At 38.7% G+C, this 14,377-nt stretch overlaps 1 protein-coding gene across 10 annotated transcripts in view; it reads right to left on the bottom strand.

Moving 5' to 3' along the window:
• Nf1 (neurofibromin 1) overlaps positions 1–14,377 on the bottom strand; it is a 232,041-nt gene that overhangs the window by 16,210 nt on the left and 201,454 nt on the right. For all 10 annotated transcript variants that reach the window (XM_040749259.1, XM_040749252.1, XM_040749251.1 and 7 more), the window contains 9 exons: positions 14,224–14,325; positions 12,617–12,757; positions 9,894–10,020; positions 8,340–8,471; positions 7,320–7,455; positions 5,793–5,950; positions 1,447–1,569; positions 805–932; positions 363–463 (listed from right to left, as the gene is read on the bottom strand). In XM_040749259.1, the coding sequence (XP_040605193.1) occupies positions 363–463; positions 805–932; positions 1,447–1,569; positions 5,793–5,950; positions 7,320–7,455; positions 8,340–8,471; positions 9,894–10,020; positions 12,617–12,757; positions 14,224–14,325 (1,148 nt within the window). The remainder of the gene's footprint in view (positions 1–362; positions 464–804; positions 933–1,446; positions 1,570–5,792; positions 5,951–7,319; positions 7,456–8,339; positions 8,472–9,893; positions 10,021–12,616; positions 12,758–14,223; positions 14,326–14,377) is intronic.

The raw sequence follows: 14,377 nt of genomic DNA, 5'->3' as shown, positions 1-14,377 counted from the left end.
TTTGTATGTGGGTATGTGAATGTGTGTTCAGTGTCCTCTGAGGCCAGAAGAGGATGCAAGTCCTCCACAACACTAGTACAGGTTCCTAACTGTTGAGTGATCTCTTCAGCCCCACAACTATGGTTTTTGTTTTGGGTGCTGGGGATCGACCCTGGGCCCTTGTGCATGCTAAGCATGTGTTCTACAAAGCTGTAGTCTCAAACCCTAAAACCATTAACCACCTCTCTCTATGGTTAAAAATGCCTGTTCCATTTCCCACTCTGCAGGTAGCAGACATCCCTGAAATACACTTCTGACACCTTTACAGAGCATCTAACACAGACAGATACAGAGGCTAGCTACAAACAACAGGAAATACTTACACAACAGGAAACACTTTGGGAAACACAACACTGGCCTCTGCTAGGTATTCATAAAGAATTCGTTGATCAAATTCATCTGTAGTATATTTTACCAGTGTAGCCTGCCAAGATGCAAAAGAAGTAAACATGTTGTGACTGAATCTTTCTTATTTTAGTGAAAACATCTTCCTCTCATATTTGTAATATTTACAGGCCTGCTAAGAGTGGACTGGAATAAGAATCTGAGTGGGTGCCCTCAAAAAGGGAAAGTCCTGCCAGGAGTGGTGGTGCATGCCTTTAATTCTGGCACTTGGGAGGCAGAGGCAGGCAGATCTCTGTGAGTTCGAGGCCAGCCTGGTCTACAGAGCTAGTTCCAGGACAGCCAGGGTTACATAGGGAGATTCTGCCTTGAAAATAAGTAAGTAAACAGACAGAGAGACAAACAAGGGCAAGGGTTCCTTACCAGAACAGTAAGAAGCAGTGCTTGTATCTTTGGATCAGTAAGTACTTCTTCATCCAAAAGAACATTTGATTCAGACACAGAGACTTTCCGTAAATGTGGGTGCTGCTGTGAGGAAATCCTTTGGGTTTCTGCAGTAGGATATGGATTAATGTAAATAGCTATATTAGTAGTCTCTACCGTCACTTTACTCGACACATTTTAATGAATTTAATTTAAAATTCAACAGTTCTTTAAACAGACATTTTAATTACCAATATAACTATCATACAGAGTTCTTATGTACTAATATAACAGCTAGTGATCTGCAGTACTGTGGTATCATTTATATATCATTTTATATTATAGATCTCCTATGTGTGTGTGTGTGTATGTGTACATACATACATACATACATACACACACACACACACACACACACACACACACACATAGACCTCAAATTTGTGATCCTCCTGCCTCTGTCCCTTCAACATATTCCACTAGCCAATTACTTTTACTGTCAACTTAAGGGCAATAGAGAACTTATCTTTGGAAGAAGAGTAATATTCTATATTGTACCCTAAAGATATAAGGACTACTGGAAGTGAATGTGCCTTCATTGTTTGCAATGATCTGGATTACTTAATCAGCTTTGTTTCTCACCCATTTCATAATCAGTTTCTGCCACTCTTCTCATTTTGGGGGGTGTTGTGATCCCTGATTCCATTTCTTGTCTTTTGGGAGCCTTTGTGTCTGATATCAAGTGATCAAAACTTTTTCTTGTTCCTATAAACAAAAGTTATAGCACATGAAAGTTCATTAAGCACAGAGTCTACAAATAGTAATATTCTAATCATTCAAGCTTCCTTGCAGGGCCTAAAGCGAGATGAAGCATCCTTGGAGCAGTCTCTAGGCATCGCTCTCCATTTCCTCTACACAGGTCTGGCCCACCGTGCTCCATGAAAGGAGGATCTTTACTGGTCTAAAAAACTACAATTACATTTACTATTCTGACGATAAGCTAGATTTCACCAACAAGAGCAAGTTCTGGAAACAAATACAGGGAGTAGATTTTGATCAGTGGAAAGTATAGGAAAACCTGAAAAGCCTCTTTAAATAAGGAGATTAAGCTGGTACCAAGCAATAGTCACTACTGATGAATTATTTTTGTAACATGTAGAAATTAAAGTTTGACTTTAGTTGTTCAAGATATGCATGCCCGTAAATGCTAAAGATTAGATACACAAGGAGACAAGTAAGTGCAGCAAGTAGTCCTGTCTCACACTTGGCCTTGAGCTCCCTAATCATGTACACTGGTATCTAAATGTCTTTCTCTTAAAGTAGAATTATTTATAACACATTACATGGTATTTACCTATCTTTGCTCTTTACACTCAGAGAATGTCTCTTCTTTCTTGGAGCAGTTCTAAAAACCAATATGGGGCTGAGTACGTAGCTCAGTGGTGGAGTACTAGTCTAGCTAGTGTAGGACCTCAGTTTAATGTTCAAAAACACACACAAATGAATTCATTAAAAAAGCCAAAATTGAAGCCAATATTACAAAAATCTGCCAAGTGATTATTTGACAAATAAATGTTCTGACCTCATGTACTAAGACTAATAAATAATCACAAATATCAAGGGCAAAAGAATCTAGAAGAACCTAGTCCAGTCTCTTCCATTCGGGCAAATGGAAAAAGTCATGAGTGGTTAAGTGGTTAGCCTGAGGTCACATTGCTAAGGATCCTGTACAGATCAGGCTGAAAACGCCAATTTTTCTGAAACCAATCAGTGCTTGGAGTTAGGTGATCACTCTATTGATTTTTCTCCTACCTTCTCTTTTGTTTCACTTGTGGTAGCTCCTGGGTGATCTCCTTCTTGTCCTACAGCTCAATTATCTAACTCAGTTTGTTTTTTGAGACAGTTTCTCTATTATGTGGCTCTGGCTGTCTTTGAACATGCTATGTAGATCAGTCTGACCTTAAACTCACAGAGATCCACCTGCCTCAGCCTCCTGAGTGCTGGGATTAAAGGTGTGCCCCAACATACCCAGCTCTTATTGGTTCTTTAAGGTGAACACATGAAAAATCTTCTTCCAGCTTTGAATGCACAGTGTCGCACTGCTGCTCTCCACAGTCACCCAATGTGCAACAGCAAAGCAGTGTTCCTCCTTCTTTGTGCCCACCAGTCTCTTCCACATTTGAGTGACATCATATAGTGCTTGTTTTTGTGCCTGACTTATTTAACACAGTAATCTCTCACTCTACCCATGTAGTCACAAATTACAGTATTTCATTTTTCTGGCTATTGTTTATAGATTCAAATGTAAAATAATGCTTTATCTTTTCATTAGCAGATGGACACTAAGGTTGCTTTGTTTTCTTTGCTTTTTTTCGAGAGTCCAGCAATCCACATAGAATGTAGCTATCTCTTCAACACGCTGATTTGACTTCCTTTGAATATATATCTAGTAGTGAAAAATGATAGCTCCAGCCCAGCCAGTTAAGAGCTATTTAATTAAAGTTTTATTTTATTTATCAACAGGGCCCACTATGTAGCCTGGGCTAGCCAGAGACATGTCAAGTAGCCTAGGCAGGCCTCTATTTGTGCTCCTCTTGCAGCTGCCTCATGAGAACCATAGGTAGTACAATCATGCCTGATTGGCAGTTTTTGAAGCCAGAAACCTACAGCATCTTTCACAGTCATCTCTCTTCCCACCTGACTCCTCAGTGAGGCATGAACTCTTTTTTGGTTTTACGAGACAGGGTTTCTCTATATTGTTTTGGAGGCTGTCGGACCAGCCTGACCTCGAACTCATAGAGATCCGCCTGCCTCTGCCTCCCGAGTGCTGGGATTAAAGGCGTGTGCCACCACCGCCCCACAAGGCATGAACTCTTTTCTGTCCATTCTCCTTTGAAAATACACTTCACAATGGGCTATTTTCCCAGAGGTTTGGCCTTAGAACAGCTGGCGCTGTTTTTTTTTTTTCCTCTGTTAGGTTGCTGAGTCAATCTTATAAATGGTCCCCTTGAAAAAGACCTTTCTCCACACTGTTATCAGGAAAATGTTCTAAAAAATAAAAATTATATTTTGTTCCTTCCTTAATTCAAGATCTCTGTGGGATGTATGATATGATACATCTGCCACCACGGCAGTCTTAGTTGTTGTGTTGAGACAGTATCTCTCTAACAGGCCTGGCTGTTCTGGAACTCACTGTGCAGACTAGACTGGCATCACACCTCCACCTCTGTGTGCCAGCATTGAAACTGAGCCACCACACCCAGCCACAGCAGGTTTTCACGGCCATGCTGTACTTCTCCAGCCTCATTTCCCATAACACTCTGGTCTACTGCCAGTTGCTCTCCCACTCTCTTCAACCACTGCACTTCCTCTCCTGAATGCACACCCTTCCTATCGCGCCTACCTGACTACTATGTATTACATCTTAAGATCTGGCTCAAATATTACGTCCTAATTTCCTAAGATTTCCAGTTTCTTCATCAAAAATTATTGCTTTAATGCCATCTGACATATACTGTTGTCATTAGGTGATGTTAAGTCATAGCCAACAACAGAGACCCTATCTTTTCTACCTAAAGCACAGTTTGAAGGTATTTAATAACACATTTTCTCTGAGGTTAATTTTTCACTTACAACTTCCTTGGCATGGAAATCCATAATTACAAAACACAAAGTAACCAGGAAACTCCTGGCATTACTGATGACAAAGGATTAGCAGAGAGAACTCAAATAGAAGGCTACAGACGTGTGTAACAATGACTGGCATTTGTTATTCTTCCTTTCAACATTTACTGGAAGGTTATTTGTGTTATACTTTGTTGTCTGCTCACCAATTTCCTTGTGAACACAAACATTTTCACAATAATATCTCAAGATACTAAGTATTTTTGCATGGGTAATTGAAACCCACATTCACATTAATGGTTGCTAATTATACACTCCAATCTACCTGAGTAACAAAGAAAGTGGCAGCCAGTAAAAGGCAAGCAGGGCCTCACATTTGCTCTGTGGGTCTGTAAATGTTCTCTTTCAGGAACTCACTTATCAGTTACGGGACAAGAAGGACTCATCTATTTCTCATAAGAATGTTCAATGAACTGAGCAATGTTAACTGTCAAAAATCGTATCTCGGGCTGGCAAGATGGCTCCTGGGTAAAAAGCGCTTGCCTTGAGGGCCTGACAACCTGAGTTCACAGGTTCATAGACATAAAGGTGAAAGGAGAGAACTGACAAGACAAGGCTATCCTCCAATCTCCACCTGTGTGTGTATGTGTGTGTGTGTACAAAAACAAACATGAATTTCTAAAAGGAATATCCTCTTCTTAGCTAAAAAATAATATGGTGACTGGTTTCAGATCTCAGTGATACATTCTGTTTTCAAAATAATAATTTAGGGAAAGTTACCATTACAGATCCTAGTACAGCAATGCTTCTTTCTTTTATCTAATGACTCTTACTTATACTGTCTGCTGCCCCAAAATTAAAAGCCATAGTACTTAAAAATAGAAAATTAATAACACAGAATAAGAATCAAACTAAACTCAAAGCTGTTCCAGTCTCATTCTCAAAGACATAGCTGAACTGATCCATCAAAATCAAACTCCCTTATAAAAGCCTCACAAAGGATGGAGAGACAGCTCAGTGATTTATAAGCATTTGGTAGTCTTCTAGAGAATCAGGTTCAGTTTCCAGCAAGTACAGGAAGCTCACAAATATCTGTAACTTCAGTTCCAAGGGATTTGATGCTCTTCTGGCAACCACGGGCACCAGGCACACTTGTGGTACACATCCATACAAATGCAGGCAAAACACTCACACACATAAAGTAAATAAAAGAAATTAAAAAGTCACAAAAAGATTTTGTTGTATAAAAACAGTAAATGCTGACAATCTAAAATAGTTTCAAATATTTCCAAGAGAGAAAATAGCTAACCATTTCTCACAGTAACAATAATGTAAAAATTTATACAAGATTAAGATAAACTAACCAAGTAATTTCTTTGTGTTGGCTTGAGAAGGCTGTCCCATGTCCAAGCTCATGGATTTCCTGGCTCGGGGACTGGTCTGGCCTACAGATGGGTAGGTAGCTGCAAGGTATCCTTCTGAACCCTTGGGAGAGGACCATGGCTGGTTCTCCTTTAATGTCCTAAGAAATTTAAACAATTTAGAAGAACTAATTAACAAGATGACAAATATAACCACTATTCACTGATTCCTAATAGTTATACCATTTCCTAATGATGGCAATAAATTAACTTGAGGGGACTGGAGAGATGGCTCAGTGGTTAAGAACACTGACTGCTTTTTGGGAAGACCTGGGCTCAAGTCCCAGCACTCACATGGCAGCTCACAACTGTCTAATTCCAGTTCCAGTGAACCTGGCACACATAGCAAAACACCAATGAACATAAAATTTAAAAAAAATTTTAAAAAATTGAAAAATACAACATTTTTGCCTGGTGGTGGTGGTATTTGCCTTTAGCCCCAGCACTCAGGAGGCAGAGGCAGGTGAATCACTGTAAGTTCCAGGCCAGCCTGGTCTACAGAGTGAGTTCCAGGACAACAGACTCCAAAGCTACACAGAGAAACCCTGTCTCAGAAAACTGAAAGAAAAAAAAACTTGAAAACTGCACTTTAAAGTGCTATAGGACACTGCTACTTGAGAAGCTACAGCAGTTCTAGTACTGGAAAATAAAAAGGGAAACGTCTGTGTGAACTCCATCAACTGTCTATTTCCTGATTGTCTTTAATAGAGTCCAGAAGAAGTATTTATGGCAATCCGGAATCCTCTGGAGTGGCACTGCAAGCAAATGGATCACTTTGTTGGACTCAATTTCAACTCTAACTTTAACTTTGCACTAGTTGGACACCTCTTAAAAGGTAAAGTTTCCTTTTATCAGGATGTTTCATGAAATAGTATCAAGAAGCCAGAAATAACTAAAAGAAATTGATTACTTGAGCAACCATGCAGGTGCTGAGAACTGAACTCACTTCCTTTCTGTAAGAGTATAAGTGCTGGACTGGAGAGATAGCTCAGAGGTTAAGAGCACTGGCTGCTATTCTAGAGGTCTTGAGGTCAATTCCCAGCAGATTACAACCATTTTTTTTTGTTTGTTTTGTTTTGTTTTTGGAGACAGGGTTTCTCTGTATTGCTTTGGAGCCTGTCCTGGAACTTGTTCTATAGACCAGGATGGCCTTGAACTCATAGATCCACCTGCCTCTGCCTCCCAAGTGCTGGGATTAAAGGTATGAGCCACCAATGCCCAGCCTGATCATAACCATCTTTAATGAGATCTGGTACCCTCTTCTGGCCTGCAGAGACACATGCCCATATAAAATACTGTGCATCTGAAGAGGAAGCTTTGATCTCTACACTTCCTAGATCATCTTTTTTTTTCCTAGATCATCTTGAGAAGCCACTCTACTCTCTTCTAGATTACTTTGCTGCTAGTCTCTATCACATGAAAACTGAAGCCTGACTATACTTATTTAGCTGTGTTATCATGTTCACTTACCTATAGCTAGGATCACCATGAAGAATGGGGTATGTATCCATAGGAACATTTTCCATCGAAATATCAGTTAGAAGAAGGGACTTTCTATGCTTGAGGCTACAGCGACTTCGAACCTCTTCAGACACTGTGAGTAGAGCTAACAGGAAAAGGAAAGCAGGTAAGAAACACAAATGTGACCTAAAACAGGATTCACTTCTTCCAAACTTAAGAGGTTATTACTATTAAGTGTACACATAAAAGCCTCTGAGAGTGTGAGATGGAAGTGTATAAACATGCAGCATGGACTTGTCCTCAAGAGTTTATAGTCTACATAAACATGAAACACACAAAGAAATTTGATAAACACCTTACTTTCTCAAGCACTTGATTGCCTATTTGGTTTCAATAATCTCAAAGAGCAGACAGGGCATGTATCCGAAATGCACTGATAAAAATATTCTGGGATGTAAAATGGTTACTTCAAAGCTACATGTTTGAAACAAAAGAAAATTGGCAAAATGCAAATTTTCTAAAGTAAGAATGGGCATCTTCCATCAAACTACATTGTCTGGGTAGAATACAGCAAATATCGGGTAAGACATAATTAGACAGTTTAGTAAATGGTGGGAATGGACAGGCATTCCAGGTAAAATAGCACAAGGAATGAGTATTAAAGAGACAGAAAACCCTGTAAGAGACAGCAAGCAGATTGGTTTGAAATAGCCTGTCCATTTGGAGAGGCTATAAAAAGACATGCCCATGAAATTTAGATAAGAGGATAGAATAGAAGGCTATGAAGGCCTGGGATGATAGGCTGAGGCAATTCAATTTTAGGACATTTCAGATCCCAATGCAAATTTTTTCATAATCAAAAATGTTTTGGCAAAACCTTTACAGTTTCAAATACCAAAGGACTGAACTGTGAATGCTCTTTTTGGTCAAAGAACTAGCTGCAAAGACCTGAAGCTAGTCATGGGTATCTTTTGGTGATTCTAAGACAATGATACAGTTAGACTAATTTTGTCAATTTTGTGCTTTTACCTGCTAAGTAAGCCACACTCTGTGTATTCACCTCAAATTTGTCACAATTTCTATGTTTGTTAACAAGAGTTAGTAGTGTATGCAAAATTCTGACTGTTCTTGCAACAATGGCAGGTGAAGGATGCCTGTACCCTATAAAAACAAAAACAAATAACAAGTTAACGTCGTCCATGAACAAATGTTTGAGCTCTTATGCTGTGACAAGTAATTACAAGAAAAGGAAAATTCCTGCCATCCAAGAATAGCCATTTGTGTGAAGTTAATTATACATAAGATTAAGTACCCCGCATGTATAGAAGAAGATATTCCCTGAAACCCTAAAGGAGAGGGCATTAGGAAAGATTATTGATTTTTCATTTCCTAAAGAAACACAGAGGTTACAAATAAATGCAAACAAAACTAAGCATTAGAGGTCCCCTTGAGATTTCATTTGAAATAAGGGCTCTATTACTTAAAAAGGGTTTCTTCTTTGGGGCTGGATCAGTGTTAGAGAGGATTAGAGCTTGGTTCCCATGACCCACAAAGTGGCTCACAACCACCTATACTTCCAGTTCCAGGGGATCCAGTGTGTCTTCTGGCCATCTTAGGTGTTACACATATATGCACACAGGCAAAACACTCAAAACACATAAAATAAAAATAAATAAATCTTTAAAAATTATTTCTTCTTTCTCTTTTTTCTTCCTTGCTTGGTTTGGGTTTTTGTTTTTGATTTTTGAGGCAGGGTCTCACTATGTAACTCTGGACTAGGCTGGTCTCAAACTCACAGAGATTTACCTGTCTGTCTTCCAAGTGCTGGGATTAAAGGTGTATAACACCATACTTAGCTTAGCATATATTTATTTATTTTATAAAAACTGCCCACCTTAGAAGAGCATGGCTACAAAGCTATGAAATCAGCAATGAGCAGCTAAAGCTAGGTAAGAAAGTGAATTAGCTCTACTCTAGTGGAGATGGTTGGCTATAAAAACATCAATGAGATATGGAAGAGCAGTACCAGAATGGTGAGGCTCTAAGGCACATAGTACATAGTACTATGAGTACTTGTACACAGTACAAGAGTGCTGATAGGGAACATATTAGAAACAAGTTGAAGAGTACCTATGATCATATCTGAAAATCAATGCACACTAAAATGGAAATCCCTTTTACTCCTTGGCAATATGGAGACTGAACCCATGGCCTTGGACAAAGGTTCTACAACTGAGCTAGTCCCTAAGCCTTCTGGGGTTAAATCTGTACAATAATATTCTGTAATATATATATATGAAATAACATAAATATGTAGTACACTATTAACCAATAATGAGTAATTAAGTGCTCAGTACTTAGGAATTTTACTATGAATTATTTTGCTCTTTTAAGATCTGATATGGAAATTAGGTTCAAGTTAAATACTTAGTAATTGAAACAACTCATGCATGATGTTTTTCATTTTAAAGTAAAACATATGGGCTAGATTACATCAATTTATTTCAAGTAATCAATTTCTTTTAGTTATTTCTGGCTTCTTGATACTATTTCATGAAACATCCTGATAAAAGGAAACTTTACCTTTTAAGAGGTGTCCAACTAGTGCAAAGTTAAAGTTAGAGTTGAAATTGAGTCCAACAAAGTGATCCATTTGCTTGCAGTGCCACTCCAGAGGATTCCGGATTGCCATAAATACTTCTTCTGGACTCTATTAAAGACAATCAGGAAATAGACAGTTGATGGAGTTCACACAGACGTTTCCCTTTTTATTTTCCAGTACTAGAACCCTAAGTCTACTAAGTAATACACACACACACACACACACACACACACACACACACACACACCTGGCTCAGATGCTTGGTTTTAAAAACTTTTATTTATGTTGAAAAGCTATGACATGCTGAGTAATTCAGTTTCAGAGAAATTTCTTTTTAGTTAACAGAGAACCCATAAGAACATTTATGGTACTATAAATGTAAGATAGTTGAAAGATTGGTAATAAGACAGTGGAAAACTCAAATTGCTTTGCTTTACAACACATGATGTGTGTGTGTTGTGGTGTGCTTCATTGGGGGGTGCTAGGGATTGAACTCAGGGCCTTGTGCATCGTAGGCAAACACTCTACCACTGGGCTACATCTGCAGTCCCACAATACCCAATTTTGAGCTATTATTTTGGGGGGGGGCTTTGGAAATGGAATCCCATTTATTATCAGGCTGACCTTGAACCTGCTATGAGGCAAAGGCTGGCTAATACCTTCTGTCTATACTTCTCAAGTGCTAAGACTGTAGCCATCAGTCACAATGCCCAGCTACTTTTGACTGATAACTGCTACCAAACTCACACAGAGATTCACTATGTTGCCTATGTAGGTTTAAAACTTCTTCTGTAGCTTCTCAAGTAGCAGGACTGAGAGGCATGCACTACTACCCTGACTCTACTGTTTCAGTGAATACTTTGGTAATCTCAATAAAGTTTTACTAACTTGATTCCCAGTACTTTAGGGCCTTGTTGTCAAGATTAGTCTCTCTTTCTTTGATGTTCCAGAAGTGAAATGAATGGCAAGGCAGGAGCTGATGAGATGGCTCAGTGGTTAAGGGTGCTTGTTACCAAGTTGGATCACCTGAGTTCTATCCTTGGAATCCACATGGTAGGAGAGATGACTCCCACAAATTGTACTCTGATCTCCATACATACTGTGATATGCATTTATCCCAACAAACAAATAAACACACGTGAAAGAAAGAAAATGGCGGGAGGTAGAGGCAGGTGGATTTCTGTGAGTTCGAGGCCAGCCTGGTCTACAGAGTGAGTTACAGAACAGCCTCCAAAGCCACAGAGGAATCCTGTCTTGAAACCCACCCCCCACCCCCAAAACTGTCAAGGAAGATGCTTTAAAGACATCTATTTTATCTGTAAATCTTCTTAGAATACAAACAGCCAATAGACAGCCACTATTGGAAACCATCATTATCTCAAGACAAGTCCAGAGCAGAACAATGAAGTTAGGCAAGAAGGGGCTAGCTCAGAAGCAGACATACTTCAGGTACTTAACTTCTTCACTGCTTCCCTTTGTGTGGACAGTGGTCTGACTGATAAACTTCAAGGTGTCTTCTATCTATCACTTTGTTCCCACACTTCCTAGACATCCAGCTGTTTTGGGTCTGTACCGCATTATACACACTGAACAAGTACTTTCAGACCAGGTTATTCATATTTAGGTCACATTCTCAGTTCACTTCACTTAGTAGAAATTTCCAAACATAAATGCATGAACATGTAAACACACATTCTCTTTTCAATAGAATCTTTTCTTTTTTCCTAGGTTGTTTCCATTTTTCTCCAAAACAAAAGGAATATAATTTTACACTGGCTTTGAAACAATACTTTTCATTTATTTAGTGAATGTATGCTTTTATTATGTCACTGTGTAAGTCCCGGCAATTGAATTTAGGTTGTCAGGCTTGGTGCTAAGTACCTCTTCTTGCTAAACCATATCACTAGCTCAATTTTGTACTGTTTAATTTTATCCTCTATACTCGAAGCCTAAATCCGACCCCTATCTAGGTTAATAAATGTGAAGGGGACTGGTAATGTATACTTTAAAGGGGTGGGGGGAACTAGTATAATTAAGCACCTAACACTTCTCTTTAGATTCTCCAACTTCCTTATCTGTTACTAATTGTACAGATTTTTTTCAAGTATATTTTTCAATAAAAATAACTTTTCTTATTGAAAAACTGAAAAATAAAGTCTAATACATATTATAAATAAAAATAAATAGGGAGGGATAGAGAATGAAAATAAGCAATAATGAATGCACTGGACTTGGTGTGGGAGCTATTATTACTCCTCAGTACTACTTTAAAATTAAGAAAAAATATATTTACTTATTTTATGTTCATGGGTGTTTTACTTCCATGTATGTTTGTGCATCATGTGGGTGCAGTGCCAAAGGAGGCCACAGAGGACACTGGGTTCTTGGGACTGGAGTTAGAGACGGTTGTAAGCTGCCACGTGGGTGCTGACAAGAGCAGCCAATGCTCCACTGCTGAACCATCTTTCCAGCCTTACTTATTACTATTATAATCACTAAGAGAAAGGCAGATTGTTTTGGCTATTTTTATGTAGAAAGTATGGATTAAATAGTTTTTAGTGACCTATTAAGGAACTATACTTAAAATAAATGCATTAAACTGATATTAAATATGAACCGTTTTCAATTTCTAGAGAACCATAGAAGAGAAGGAAAAGACTCACTGTGAGCAATATGGAACTCAGAGAAAAGTCCATACACTCACCTTGTCATTGAATATCCGGAGACTATCTAAGGTGTGCAGGTTTTGTTCCAGAAGTGCAGTGCCTGCTGAATACAAGTTGACTTCATCCAGCTGCAGCACAGCCACGGCAACCCAAAAGAGGGCTTTGTGCAGTGGTGAGTCCTAGCAAAGGAGACACACTCCAGGTTAGTGTGGCAAACCAAGAAACATATGCTGCAGCATAACACAAAGCAGGTTACCTCACCAAATTCCTCTGTTTTTTCTCCTTTGGGGAACATGAATAGACAGATAAATACTTAGTCCCCTTCATGTGTCTAATTAAAAATATCATCAGCTAGGCTAAGAGCCTGAGCTTCCTCCAGGATTTCTCCCAATTCTGGATGCCAAATTCAGTCCCCAGAGTTTGCTGACTCTTCTATGGTCCTCTCTGACACCTGGCATTTCTTTGTTACCACTGCAGACAGAACCCAAGCTAGTCTTTCTGCAGCCTGCAGTCCCTCTCTTCTCTGATCTACTGAGGACTCTGGGCCACCCGTGTCCTGCTGTTATCATACTAGGAAATGATAATTTCCAAACTCCTTTCGGGAGACCATTGAATTTAGATTAATTCTACCCAATATTTAAAATTTTCTCTATCAACTCACTAATAGAATGGTCTGTCCACTACTCCACTATCCTACTTATTTCTAATTCCAATTAGACTCTACCCTTTCAACTTTTCATTCTTACTAGTATAAACTTTAAAAAAAAAACTAGTATAAACTCTTACTCATTCATATGCATTCCATCTCTCCTTCATTCCCCTTCCCCTCTCTTGGTGGAGATGAAACCAGGGTCTTACACATGCTAAGCAAATGCTATACCTTCAATTACGCCCCTAGCCCAGCATACAACTCTTTTTGATGACCAGGTATACTTCTCTTGGCTTTATATTTCTCTGTAGTATAATCATTAATTAATACTAAGTCACAGTTAACTGACTTTATTTGCTCACTTCTTTATTAACTTTGTTTATTATATCTTTAAGCACTACCAGATACACAGAAGATGCTCAATGAAGACTTTATTAGATGAAAGAATTAAGAGTTTATACCTATCTTTTTTAGCACCAAAGAGAAAAAAAATATATCACAAACACATAAGCCCAGGAGAAAAGATGCACTTATTTCTTCTTCCTCTACTACAAACTAACTCTTGGGACAGAGGCTCCACTTTGCCTACAGATCCTTCTTTACAACCTCTTTTCCATCTACCCTCCTTTTTCTTTTTTCTTTCCTCCACTCTTCCTCCCTTCCTTTCCTTCTCCCCTAACCCTTCCTTTCCTTTTGAGACAATTATTCTCTATGTAGCCATGGCTGTTCTGGAATTTGCTATGTAGACCAGGCTGTCCACAGGCCCAGAGACTGACCTGCCTTTACTTCATGAGTGCTGGGACTAAAGGTGCGGGTCACCATGCTAGGCCAACCCATCTTATTTTCTAACTCTTATGACAAGAGACTCCACTTTGACTATAATTTCTTCTTTATAATATCTTTTAAACCTATCTTATTTTCTAAACTCTGTAAAAGGAAAGGACACACAGTAACAATACCCAAAATGAATAAATTCATGGTCTATACAATAATTACCTTATTAAGAAGTGGCTGTAATTTTGTTAGAGCTATCACTGTAGCTTCTATCAGAACTTGACTGTTGTAAGTATCAGGGCCTTTTAAGCAACTTTCAAGTGCCTTTTAAGAAAACAAAAATCTTTACTTTACTTTTCATTGAAATAAAACATCA

This window comes from Mesocricetus auratus, unplaced genomic scaffold, assembly GCF_017639785.1.
Source record: "Mesocricetus auratus isolate SY011 unplaced genomic scaffold, BCM_Maur_2.0 Super-Scaffold_100007, whole genome shotgun sequence".
Taxonomy (NCBI): Eukaryota; Metazoa; Chordata; class Mammalia; order Rodentia; family Cricetidae; genus Mesocricetus; species Mesocricetus auratus.
This window is presented reverse-complemented; position numbering and strand designations above follow the sequence as displayed.